The sequence below is a fragment of the Strongylocentrotus purpuratus genome, unplaced genomic scaffold (assembly GCF_000002235.5).
Source record: "Strongylocentrotus purpuratus isolate Spur 01 unplaced genomic scaffold, Spur_5.0 spur5_scaffold_3, whole genome shotgun sequence".
NCBI lineage: Eukaryota > Metazoa > Echinodermata > Echinoidea > Camarodonta > Strongylocentrotidae > Strongylocentrotus > Strongylocentrotus purpuratus.
Genome location: NW_022145609.1, coordinates 5,113,824 through 5,127,837, shown reverse-complemented (window position 1 = coordinate 5,127,837; position 14,014 = coordinate 5,113,824). Strand labels below are relative to the sequence as shown.

Genomic DNA, 14,014 nt, shown 5'->3' with positions numbered 1-14,014 from the left:
ATGCGTTAACGCCCTTCTCACTCCAAACAGACGATGTATACTCTTGGGTAATTGTCAGAAGGACCCTAAAACCAGTCATGGATACCGCGGCTTGTATCAGTATCATCACCAGTTCTTGAATGTTCCAAATTGGAACACATTTCTCTTCTTCAGAATTGTATTTTGTTGATAACTTAGTGACCTTGACGTGTTCATTTAGCGAAAGGCATTAACCATAATGAGCATTGTTTCAGCATTGACTATTCATATGACAAAGCGCATGTTAACTATACCACATTTTAACTTTACTGCATAAATATTCAACTTTCTAAAAGAGCTGCCTACTTTTACATGTATGACTCATGCAGAAGAGCCAGTATAAAGACTGGATATCTAGCCGATCTGTGACAGTGAAGCACGTTGCAATCTCTATGAAAATGCCAAAAAGTTTTAGTATGGATGCAGATGTAACATCGAGGCACTACGTATTCATAAAGTCTGTGATCTCAGTAGAAAGTTTGGTTTAAATATCAAAGAAACATGACAGATGTAAGAACTTTTGAAAATTAAACTTGTCAAACTTGCATCGTTTTCAGAATGGCACTTGTGTGTATGTACACCAATGAATACAAATGCACTTCAAAACCAGTTCAGCAGTAAAATTTATTTACCCAATTCCCTTATAAAAGCTCTTATCCTTACATTCTGTTAAATATCATTACCAGACTTCTGGGCCCATATTCATTAGAACCTCATAGGCCCAGTTTGTCAAGTAATTAATATGTAGATATAGTAACACACATATCGCTGATATATTTCTAATTGGTGAAATGCGTATAAGCCTATGACATACATATGACTACATACATGTAGGTCATACATAATTGTCCTGAGTATGCGACGGCAGCTTCGATGTAAATATTCTTCTGATTAAATAATGCCCTTAACCCAGATTAATTACCAGTTTGTTAAATTACAATTTAGGAATTTACATCATTGTTATAATGTTCCTGCTAGTAGGGAAATCAATAGAAGGGGCCAGAAAACAACCCAATTTCAACATCCATATTCAGAGATTTTCAAAAGTGATATGAAAAATAGAGTAAAAGTATGGCTATATCAAACTACCCTGAACTTGCTGACAGGTCATTGAAGGTCATTGAACTTAGGTCAATGAAGGTCACTTCAACAAGACTGATATACATTGCATCAAGATTGCAACAACATCTACAAAAAGTAGTGAAATGGTTCCACTATGTGTTGCATGCTTATCATTCACATGAAATATATTGCTTTGTCTGATTATGTTGTCATAGTTACCATATTCCACCTAATTAATGACATCTTAGCGAAAGAGAATTTAAGTAGATTCATTTTCTCTGAAGAAAATTGAGTGCCATGAGCACCAGTACCTGGCAGATACCAGCGCTATATAAATAGCCATTATTAAAATCATACATCATACAAAATCTGTTCTAGATATATATATATTTCAATAACACACTTTGCACAATCAATAAATGATGCTTTTGTGTTCATCTATCAGAATGTAATATCCTGCATCATGAGTTCAAGCTTTCTGAAAACAGCTCTTTGTTAACCATGGAAATGAAAACACATTCATCAAAAGGGTTATCATCACATCTCGTCTAAAAGGATGCTATGAGAGAAAGACCTGCAAAAACTTGGGATAGATGAGACTGATTCCGTGTCTTAGCCTAGGTCTAGATTCTGAACAAGGACTAGATATTGGACAAGATATGCATCCAGGGCCCCGTCTTGTAGAGACCTGCGATTGATCCAAATCGACCGCAAGTCCTCCGATCAATCGCAAGTTTACAGTCTCCTATCTCTTATGTACATAGTTGCGATTGATATCAATCACAAAATAAGTTGCAATTGATATCAACTGTTTATAAGACGGGGCCCAGGACTGGGTCTGGGTACTGGAAAACACAATCAAGGCCCTTAGTTTCTTGATCTACCTGCATTCATTCCAACAGTGATGATCACTCTTTCTCCAGGTACATGCAATGGAGTTCAAACTCTCGTCAAAGTCAAACCCTTGGTTAACTGTTCTTTCTGGAGCTAAGAGGATGCCGTACTCCTCCATGTTCCTTTCACAGAATCAACTAAAACGTAGAGTGTATCGTCCGGATCAATCCTTACAGACCTGCTATCCTCTCCATTAAAGCTCTCTGCTACCAATCTCCTTCGCTCAGATCATAGCCATGCAGACCAGAATAATTTGTCCATACCCTATATCCCAATCAACTTCTCAGGCATGGTTCCTTTCTCTCTCAACCCATTGACTCCTGCATTATTTCAATCACATAGGTTTGACACATGAGCCATCTGGTTCCAGTAGGGAAGGAGTTAATCTCTTTCCTTCCTGATCATCAAGCTATCCATCCACATCGTCTATCCCGCTTATCTTTTCCGTCGGCTTCTCCCCACCGCCGTTTCCATTGACCTCTGACCCTTCCGACGACCCGTTGACCTCCATCCTGGGAGTGACGGTGCCCTCTGTGGTCTCTTCTCCCTCATCCTCCTCCTTGGTGATAGCATCATCATCCTCGTCTTCATCCTGCGTGGTGAGATCGGTGAGGAGAGCGGTGGCTTCGGCCAGGGTGTCCTGAGCGCTCATGGTGCGTTGGAAACCCTTGCTGGTGGACGACTCGTTGGAGATGGAACTCTGAGGGTTCCAGTAGTGCTCTGTCATCTGTTTAATACACAATGCCATACAATTTAAAAGTCATTATCTTTTACATTTCATATCTGAGTTCAAGAGAGGTTTCTGAGAGGTGTGTCATCTCTCCAAGAATCATACAATTACAATTCAAATTCAAAACTATTAGTTCAAAGGGTTTAAGAAGTAAATGTACCTTCTTCATCTAGCAAATGCCACTTCTTTCCAAACAGAGGGGTATCATAATTCTTGCAACATATTCAAAAGTTATATCTCACAATTATTTCATTTCAAATTAACAACTTATATAACTCTTTAATGTACCCTTTAACCACAACCATTTTTCAGGTTCAAGATGATGTATCAGACAAAGGTAGGGGAAAAAAGGAAAGAAAAAATAATAGTCTGCCAACTTGAAGAAAAAATTATCATCAATTTAGCACTTAGTTCCTTTAATTGAAGTGGGACTGCACTACTTGAAGCTACTTGCGCCCTCTATATGGCAAACAATGCCTAAGCGGTACCCGTTGGTCCCCTATGGTCCCCTTTTTCTTATGTTAAATGAGAGCTGATTTGATGACTCAACCACCTGTCAGTGACCATCCAGGGAGGTCTAATCACTCCTGGCCAAACTAGTGCAGATAGGCTTTAATGGGTTCAGTAAGAGTTCTATATACCTTCTTCTTGAGCCAGTTGACTGCCCAGTGCCACTTCTGGGAGACCGATGTCAGGTATTCCTTGGCTGCTGGTGACTTGTTGGACAGATGGACCAAGAACTTGATGCACTGGTAGGACCGCCGGCTGTCATTGCCCGTACAGTTACGGATGATACCTGCAGAGCAAAGAGGGCAACGTGGAGAACAGGGTGAAAGGAAAATAAATGTCACTCACTTACAAGATGTACTGCAAATGCAAATTTGTTTTATCTATTCAGACTATTCACCATTCACTTTAAGGCCCCACTGCACTACTTATAGCTACTTGCGCCCTCTATATACCAATTGGTGACCATTGGCCTCCCATGATCCACTTTTCTTATGTTAATTGAGATCTTATTTAATGAGATAACGACCTGTCAGTGACCAATCAGGGAGGTATAATCCCTCCTGGCAAACTAGTGCAGTGGGGCTTTAAGACAGCAAGAATCTCTAATGCCTTTCAAAGCTCTAGGGAACCCAGACTGGCTTGAACAAGCGGCTAAAAAAATTGTAAATGAGTGTCTTACTCAAGGGTAATATTAAACTGATTTGATTTTGAAATGCTATAACCGATTCAAAAGCCATACTTCTAATAAAAATAAATAAGAATAAAAACTAATTTTCTATTTTCTTGTTGGTTTGAAACAATATAATTTCAATTCCTTTTAGTTAAAACACAAAGTATGGATTATCAAGTTTTCTTCATTATAGACCATGCTGACCGACAGAATAGATTACTATCCATACAATAACATCAATATATCTATATATATATATATCTCCCTAATAAGTGTTGACTTACTGAAGAGTCCATTGCTTTCATTGCCTTCCATGGCCAGCTTCAATCTTATTAGCTGTAGAGGATCATCTAGTAGCAGTAGCTCTAATAGCAGCACAAAGATAGCCTTCAGCTCATTGGCTGGAGCAGACGATACTTGACTCTATCAGGACAAAATAGACCAATCACATCACTCGTACAATTTACTTTTGTTTGTGTTAATGGTAATGTCATACATTTTTTAAAAGAATTAAGTTACTAACAAGAGCACAGTTCAAAATCAGTTGAAGCCGGATTAACAAAAAAAAATGTTAAATACAAAAATGAATGAGATTACTACTTCAGAATACATTCCTATTAGAAGAAGAATAGAAAAAAGAATAAGTTCAACAAGATGGATAAAAAATAAGGGAAAAGTGTGACGGATGAATAGGTAGAAATACAAATAAAGATAAAAGATTAGAACAGAAGAAGAAAAAAATGCAAGGGAGAAAGCCATATATTAGATAGAGAAATACAAATTTAAATATACATATATTTAACAAGAGAAATAAATCTCATAATGTTGTGAAGAATAAAATGAGAAAAAATTAAATTACAAACTGAATAAGTCATTTGTAAAAGATAAAAAAAAGGGAGAAGAACCTACAGACTATTTGTAACACCATGACCAAGAATTATCAATACATTGAGGGGTTTTACTTACATGTATGATCATCATGACATTGAATGTGAATCCTTCATTGCAGAAGCTACAATGTAGCAACATATCAAGAATGGGTGTGGTCGAGGAATGAACTTCACGGAATGCTAGCACAGACTGGAAATAAGAATCAAAAGGAAGAACGTATTGATTATTCAGATGTTATGATGATCATTATGGAAATTAAAATTGAAATTGTATTGGTTTATTGACACAAAATAATACACTTAAAAGCGACCCAAGGGCTGAAAATGTTCAATTTACATGACACAACATGCAGAAATATCAAACCAATTCTATGTAGCAGTGTATGAACATAACAATCAAGGTCTATGAGACAAGGTTTTCCTTAATATACCAGCATCTTATAATCAAGGAAAGTTTGTGATAGCTCCATTAATACCCCTCTTTCTCACTTTTCTTCATGTTTATGAAAACATCAATCTCTCTGAATTTCTCATATATTTATTTATCTACCTATATATCAATCTTCTTTTTTATTTATACATTCATCAATCTATCTATCAATCTATATTTTCATCTATCTATCTATTCATCTATATATTTATTTATTTATTCATACATCCTGCTATCTATCTTTCTATCTATTTATTCAGCTATCCCGCTATCCATCTATCAATCTATCTATCTATTTATCTATCTATCTATCTATCTATCTAGAGTAGAGTCTCCGGTTTGCGGCATCGCCCGGTTTGCGGCCAGGGGTATTTGTTTCAAAAATAAAATGAATATGACTCGATAATAATCATTGAAACCTACCGTGGATTCCACGGTAAGTTCTGCTTTGCCGAAAATGTCCGTAGCAGGTGCTCCTATCGGTACGGAGTATCCGTCAGCGATGTCGGAAATCTACGGCACCAGTCGCCGATGAAAATTCCAGCAGGTGCTAACTTTTAAGTTAAGAGATCGAGGCATGACTAGATCAATATTGTAGCTCTATTTGTCCGATATTTGTCCGATTGGAGGTGAAATTTGATGTTTTTGTGGAAGTATGATGGCTGTGGTCTGTCTCCTATCGCAGATATTTTGATTGTGCCACCGCATGGCTAGTTGCATGGGGTGACCGCAAACCGGCACGTAATTACGTGTTTTTCTGGTTTGCGGCAGGGGGTGTTAATACACACATAACATGCGGGATCGTGTATGATGGTATGTGTGCTGATGTGTGTACCCCCTATGACCCGATAATTTCTAGTAGTACGTACCCCCGTATGGGATGATCCATTCGAGGTAAAGGTGAAATTGTTTAAAACTTCACAAATTTACCGTAGCAACAGATAAACATGAGAATTTGGGTTACCCGTAGTAATTTGGTACATGCTTTCATCGTGACGTAGCGCATAAAGCTTTGTGACGTACGCGTGCCGCAAACCGGTACTGCGTGCCCGCAAACCGGGGAACTCGAAGCATTTCGAAACATGGTCAATGCTGACCACGCTGTGGGTCAGTTTGGTTATTTGTGACTTCTATTTAATAAGTAAGTATATGGACTCTTTATTGAGGGTATTGAAGTATTCTGTGAGTATTCCAATAAAAATAGAATCGGCAGTTCCCGCCGATCGGCCGCAGACCGGAGCCACTACTATCTATCTATCTATCTATCTATCTATCTATCTATCTATCTATCTATCTATCTATCTATCTATCTATCTATCTATCTATCTATCTATCTATCTATCTATCTATCTATCTATCTATCTATCTATCTGTCTGTCTGTCTGTCTGTCTGTCTATCTGTCTGTCTGTCTGGCTATATATCTATCTATCTGTCTGTCTATCTATCTATCTATCTATCTATCTATCTATCTATCTATCTATCTATCTATCTATCTATCTATCTATCTATCTATCTATCTATCTATCTAGCTATCTATCTATCTATCTATCTATCTATCTGTCTGTCTGTCTGTCTGTCTGTCTGTCTGTCTGTCTATCTGTCTGTCTGTCTGTCTATCTGTCTGTCTATCTATATATTCATTCATCCATCCATATATTTCTTTATGATCTATCTATCTATCATACCTCCTTGATATACTTGAGGCATGGAGGACCAAACAGAGTATGTCTCATATCTTCTGGCACTGGTAATAATCTGTTCAGGTTCTCTAGGATCAAGATGGGTCTCCTCTTAGGCTTGTCACCAAGGTCTGATGAAAGAGAATAATTTGGAAGAAAAAAAAGTATTTAAAGATAAAGTTGAGTTATGGTCATGCGATTGTATTGTGAAAGAAACGTTGTGGAACCGATCAGAAAAGGTTGATCATCTAGCATATAAGTATTGGTGCGTACTGCAAGGTTCTGGAATCATCAAAATGATAAGAAATTGGCCCAGTCTTAGTAAAGTTACAAGCACTGTACACAGAAAGATGATAATGGGACTAAACAAACATGTGGGATAAAAATCCCTCCCGATTTGTATGCTGTTACATGCCATATTTAGAATACTAAGGCATTTGAAGAACCATGCTTTTCAGGGAACGTTTTATATCTGATGTTCTTCCACACTGTCTTGCATAATACGAAGATACCAATATTCTTAACAATTATTTTCCACCTCTTCCCAGAACTCAACCTTCTCTTTAAGTATTTTTTTTTCAACCAAGGAGATCAAAAGTAAACATGCAATGTTCAAATACCAGGTTATCTCTACAAACTGAAATGCAATGTTTATCACACTTCTGAAAATGAAACAAATTTTAAATACTTTCAAATTCTCATTATCAATACCACCATACACTCAAACCCCTCTTACTGTATATAAGATCAAACAGGAAAGAAAATATCTGAGTGCAGTACCAAGGCGGGTGATAAAGTACAAAGGAAACCATCCTTCTACTCTCACAACACCTATCAACTAAAGTCCAGATACAATGTTTGCCCCTGTGATATTAGCTTCAGGCTTTACTGTCTCAAAGATAGAGTTAGAACCTTCATTGCGATTGGGTTTGTAATCATTTTAGGGTTAGGGTTAGTGTTACGTTAGTTTGTTGGGTCCAAGGATCAAGTTCAGAATTTAAAGGGAGTGTAGCATGACGAGACTACATGTCTATCTGTATACGGACGACGCGACCGCATGCAACATACACAAAACCGAAGCATGAGGAGAACTCCAGTCTGTTTCGCGAAGCTGATCGTTAATCCAGGCCATATGTTTACGTGCAGTTCTCCAAAAGAAGTCGTAGATGGCGTTAACCAGTATTTGCCAAGCTACACCCCCTTTAAGAATTAGCTTGACAGTGCAGCAACTGTTGCCGGAGCATATGCCATGCTTTACCGAACGCAAACGATCACATCTTTCTTTCTGTACATACCAACAGACCAGTATGGAGATACATCTGAGTGTAGAACCATGGCAGCAAGCATGGTGTGCAGGAAACCAAACTCTCTAGTCTGAAGTGAAGTCCACCGTCTTGTCTGGATGTCCTGAAGAAGAAAAGAGAAATCTCATCAAAAGAGCTCAATGTTTGGAATGATGGACTTGGTATCAGGACATCTCATATGTAGTGTCCTAAGGCACAGCATAACTACTGATTGAGGTATTCCCTTTGATACACCAGGCTATGGGAGCAATTATTGTAGGTATTAAGAATCCCTGTAGGATACTAATTGCTACTCTGTAAAACCAAACTAGGCCTTGTGGCGTGCACCTGTAATCCAGCTAGCAATGGAAGTTACAAACTGATTCAGCCAAGGACGCAGGTTTGAAACTGAGTCACGTCTTTCGGATGGTGACGTTAAAAGTCAGTCCCAAGACGTAAATAACTTGTGTGTCATGAACAAAGAAGTTGTTTCGAAAATAATATTGCTAGTGATATTCGTTTGTCTCGCAATGTATGGTCAACAAGGCCTATTGTTCTCACTGGGCAGGCGAGCCAAGCCAGTTGATTGGTTGAGCACCCATGTGCTTCGGCCAGTAGGCCTTGTCCGTTATTGTTCTAATTATTGGTCGAATTATTTGACCGCTGGTCCGCCCGTAGGGTATATAACACGCTTGCTTACATTATATTTTATCACCTGCCGAAGTGTTACAGCGGCGCACGAAACGCTGTGATCTTTTAGATCCCTTGTTGACCATACATTGCGAGACAAACGAATATCACTAGCAATATTATTTTCGATACTACATCTGCAATGAGTAATATATTTAGCATCAAAGAAGTTGTTGTTCAAAACTGTTCCAAATCTATCTTTGTAACTGTTCCATTCAAAGCATGGTTTGAACATTCCTCCAGCAAAATGAGTACCGGGTACTTCCAAACTTCTAATAAAGACTGGTTTGAGTGATACCACTTCATACATATTGTCAAGCCTCACAATTCTTACCAAGTCGTTAAGCTCTGAAGGAGGTCCTATGAGGAATGTGATGAGTCTCTGGAAAGCTTTCCTCCTGAACAGGTGCTCACAGGTATCTGAACCCTGTAAGATAGAGATAGAGATAGAAGGAAGGTCATTAGTTTGGGGCTTCTTACTTTAACACTCATTTCTTTCAAGTCATTTTATTTATTGTTATACAAAGAATGAAAGAAAGACATAACATAAAAACTGTATGCTTAGCATGGTAATCATCAAAAGTATGTGATACTCTGCATAACTTATTGTCTTGATAATATCCAAATTTTGTTCATCACTATTCTTGAAAGGATGTGATAATCACATTCACAACAGCATTCATTGCAGAGTAGCTTCAAGAGACGTGGGTAGATACTGAAAAGCCAAAGTTCCATTCTAAAGTTTGCTAAAGTCCATCTCAACAATGAAGCAAAACTGAAACTGAGAAATCAACTACTGAAAGCTAGATCTACAGGTATGACAACTGTTTGTAAACCAAACAGCACAGATGGGGTAAAATCTATGGAAAGGTATGATTACTAACGAGGTGCGATAACTCAGTCGGTAGAGCAGTGGTCTCGTAATCTGGCGACCCGGGTTCGAAAGCAAGGCGATAGGCTAGTGTCCTTTGGTAAGGCATTAATCCTCATTACCAGGTCTCTCAGAGAGCTCACTAACAAGCATTTATGCTTTCTTAGCAGTCAGGTAAAATAACCACCACTACTACTACTACTACTAATGATGTCTTACCAGCTCCAGGTACATGCTGAGGAGCCAGAAGTACTGGACACAACTCCTGCAGTGCTCCAGGACCTCCTTGTCCAGGAGAGACAGGAGATGCTCAAGGATGAAATCCAGGTTGGCTTGGTGCGTGTCATGGGATCGCAGGACGAAGCTCTGCATGACACTCTTGACGATGTTAGCCATAGCCATCCGAACCTCTTGACTGGGACATTCTAGTAGGAAGGCCCTGGTAAATGTAGAAATCAATAAAATATTACAGGATTGAGGGATTAACGATAACACTCATAGCCATAAAAACATCAACAACATTAACCAGATTTTCTAAGTCTAGACCTTGAAGAAAAAATGTATAATGTAACAACAATATCACCAACAGCACCATAAGTGACAGCAATAACACCTATACAACACCAACAATAGCAACATCACCACCAACATCAACATAAACATTTACACCAACATTGTCTGTAGAAATAGGAGCTATGTGAACAGCACAAGCAACAATGGCAAAATACAACAATCAGCAAAACAGCATAAAGAATCACAAAAAGTGGATGTAATCTTTATGAGTGAACAAGTCTTTTGTAATGATGAGCACATCATTCACAAATTCTTTAGAAGAGCCTCCCACAAGAGAAAAATTCATCAAAATAAATTCATAACCTGAATCATGCTGAAGGCTCTCCTATCTCTCATTGATATGCTTTGAGCAATTCTCACTATAATTCTCTTCCATGAGTCGCTTCAATGTTTTTGCAGCATGCCAGATTCATACACACATTATGGAGATTCTACATACTAAGTGCGAGTCTACTTTGTTTCACTACACAAGACCAGCTTCAACATCTTAACATGCTAGGTATAACAGCTATTCTACTTACTTGAGGTAGTCTCTGCCTTGTGATGATGCCAAGACTTCCAGGGCCCATTCACAAGCTTCCGGACTGTCTTTCACTATGCTATCAATCAGATCTCTCCAGTCCTCTAAATCATACCTGCAGAGAGGCAAGATCATAAACATTACTCTCAGGCCATGTGCTGCATCAGAGAGGTATATATGGTGTGATACAGAACCTAATCAAGTCTTAAATGCTGTATGATTCTGTTAAGAACATTTGGCAATTCTTTAATCATTTTTATGTCAAAATTTCTTGGCTAAATGGAGGTAGCTCTACCAATCATGAGCAGTATTAAGATCATACTTCTAATGTGCCATATATATGTACTATCATAGAGATTATTTCCTGCACAGGTGTGTATTAAGTGTTGAGTGTCAAATTCTGACAGACATGATCGCTATACAAGAACACACCATTGTTACTATAACTAGAATCTTAACATCAATATTCACGTGATGTTATCCTTCTTCACTTACCGGAGTTTCTTCTTTGTTCTGAAGAGAGTGTTGAGAACAAAGTGCATGGCAAGCTTGATACTCTGCTGGGCCATCATACTGTATGCTGGATGGTATGTCATATGCTAAGGAGAAACAACACAGATTCCAGCGTAATAATAATAGTTAAACTCACGTTTAACTCAAATGCAGACATTAGTCCGTCGAATGCACACCTATTTCATTACTTCTGATTATTATCATAAAAGTTCACCATCTCCACACCTTGTGCAGAGTTTCTGTGAATGATGTGAGTGAACGCAGGTCCAAGCAAATTTGATCATGTATGTAAATGTTGCCATTCATTTTCCTGATTGAATATATTATACCAAATATGAGGTATGAAATTAAGTAGAAGAAAAAATTCAAGATGGAACTTAAATATTTGTAATGGAAATTATGTTTATTTAAACATATTTGTGGCTTACACCCAGTAAATAAGATCGAGTGATCAATCTGTATTGAAAAACAAGTCAGAAATAATTGAAATTTCTCCCAGGAAGCATTACCTTTATAAAAGGAAATTATGTTGTTTTACAAAGAGTTGTAACTGATCCATATCAATCACAACCTTACAATCTCTAAATGTATCATTATAGATTTGCAATTGGGTCAATTTGGGTCCATCAAAACTCGAAGAACAAGTCAAGTTGTCAATATCCTCCTCTTTAAACAGTCAATCTCCAGACTCCAAAGGCCACTCACCAAACTGCAGGATGCCAGCTTGCGGACAAAGGTGATGTACTCCTGGTTGTAGACGGCCCTGTTCTTCAAGAACTGTAGGTTCTCATCCTCTATTTGTCTCTGGATTGGTGCAGGCATCTTATCCAAGAAGAAGCCTCTCTTCTCACCCTTGTGAACCAGGGCTGAGAGCTCACTCATCCTGTCTCCTGTAGGGGACAGTTCAGGGGAACTCAGACCATCCATACTCCTGAGAAGAACAGAAGTGGAATTAAAAAGAAGAAAAATCATAATTTTGTTTGAAGATATAGAAAACGAGGTTATAGAAAAATAGACTCCTAAGAAGAAAATATATTAAGAAAAATTAAACATTAAAAAAAAACAGGAAGTGAAAAACAAACAGGAAATAAAATATAAGGACCTTGGCCCCTGTATCATGAAAAATTGTTCTTATTTTTTTTTAAAGGCAATTACTGAGAAAAAAAAACTCCTGGAATAAGTGTGCAGCAAGGTTGTCATTGAATTTTGTCACTTGTTATTGATAGCAAGTTTTGTGAAAAGTGGCCCTGGAGTGGACCAATAATACAAATGTGTTCAAGAACTGTGGAGAACAGAGAAGTGGAATAATGGGCTGTGAGACTGTGGATTCTGGACTGTGAGGAGATACCAAGATGGATAATTTTCATTTCCATTTCTGTCAAAGACTCAAAATATTAGTAAACAACTTCTTTATTGTCTACACAGTTTCTTGAAGAGGCAACCGACACTATTTTCCCATTTCTTCAAATGAAATGTATCAAGCACATCATTTCTACAATGCTACAGTAGTAATTGATCTGCAATGAATGTACTCACCCGTGTATATCACCATGGTATCCCTTGCGTCCTATCCTAGCCATAGGGTCAGGGCTTCTCATCCCCTCCATCTTCTCATAGAACAACATGTAACCACTCCATGTTCGTAGTCTGTTCTCAGGTCCGTATGAACCTGAGCAGTCAAAACAAACAAAAAAATAGAGAGCATTAAAGCTGATCTGTACTAGTTTACAGGAGGGATTATACCACCCTGCAAGGTCACTGGACAGGTGGTTATCTCATCAACTCAGTTCTCAGTTAACATAACTAGAAAAAGAGGATCATGGGGGACCAATGGTCACCGATTAGGCATTGTTTGTTATATAGAGGGCGCAAGTAGCTACAAGTAGTGCAGTGGTCCTTTAATATTCCTGATTTCCTGATTGGGTAAACTAGCAGCGAATACTGGAGAGAAAATAATTTTAGTGATTTATAACAACATCCTATATACATTTAGAGTGAAATTTATAAATAAAGACTACTCAAGGGACACAAGAAAATTGATCTTTATATCTTTTAAAATAATTTTGCAAGACCACATAATTAAGCTAATATGTCAAAAAATATGGTGAAAATTAATGAGATGTGAGATGGTCTAGCAGTACACATTCAGCCCAACTCTGACAGACCATACTTTGAAATCGAGTTGCATCTTCCAGACGGTTACGTTCAAGATCGGTCTCGAGACATGAAGATATGATCGATATGTTTATACAAATCCTGTTACACGATTACACTACAATGCACACATTAAAAAAAGGGTTTTGTGGGGACTCTGTTGATAACAGCCCTGGGTGGGTTCAAAAATAGGCTTGGTATTGGGTTCACACTGACCTGTAGTCTCATTGGACTTGGACCTGAATGAACCTCCAAAGCACTCAGCCTCGAGGGCAGCATCCGACATGATGAACTCCTCAACCTGGGTGTCGTTGAAGCGGAACCACTTCCCCTTACTCATGTTGGTCATGGACGTACCTCTGAGGGAGGAAAGAGGAAAGTTCATGTTTAGCTATTTGTTTGGATGATTCATTTTAAAAGTGAACATTTCTTAAAACTTTCAACTTTAACAAGCCCTTACAGCTTCTTGAAAACTACCGTTTGTTTCCTAGAACTTTTTTTTGTTTGTTATTTGTGAGAAGCATTA

At 38.1% G+C, this 14,014-nt stretch overlaps 1 protein-coding gene across 1 annotated transcript in view; it reads right to left on the bottom strand.

Annotated features, from left to right (window-relative positions):
- Positions 1-1,576: 1,576 nt before the first annotated feature.
- The window catches only part of LOC592001 (ubiquitin carboxyl-terminal hydrolase 24), a 50,126-nt gene continuing 37,688 nt past the window's right edge, over positions 1,577-14,014 (bottom strand). Inside the window, exons 39-51 of the mRNA XM_030996536.1 lie at positions 13,705-13,847; positions 12,871-13,003; positions 12,040-12,265; positions 11,317-11,420; positions 10,823-10,936; positions 9,948-10,167; positions 9,192-9,284; positions 8,180-8,291; positions 6,891-7,015; positions 4,851-4,964; positions 4,169-4,307; positions 3,346-3,500; positions 1,577-2,701 (exon numbers count right to left, since the gene is read on the bottom strand). Of these exons, the coding sequence (XP_030852396.1) occupies positions 2,384-2,701; positions 3,346-3,500; positions 4,169-4,307; positions 4,851-4,964; positions 6,891-7,015; positions 8,180-8,291; positions 9,192-9,284; positions 9,948-10,167; positions 10,823-10,936; positions 11,317-11,420; positions 12,040-12,265; positions 12,871-13,003; positions 13,705-13,847 (1,996 nt within the window). The 3' untranslated portion in view covers positions 1,577-2,383. The remainder of the gene's footprint in view (positions 2,702-3,345; positions 3,501-4,168; positions 4,308-4,850; positions 4,965-6,890; positions 7,016-8,179; positions 8,292-9,191; positions 9,285-9,947; positions 10,168-10,822; positions 10,937-11,316; positions 11,421-12,039; positions 12,266-12,870; positions 13,004-13,704; positions 13,848-14,014) is intronic.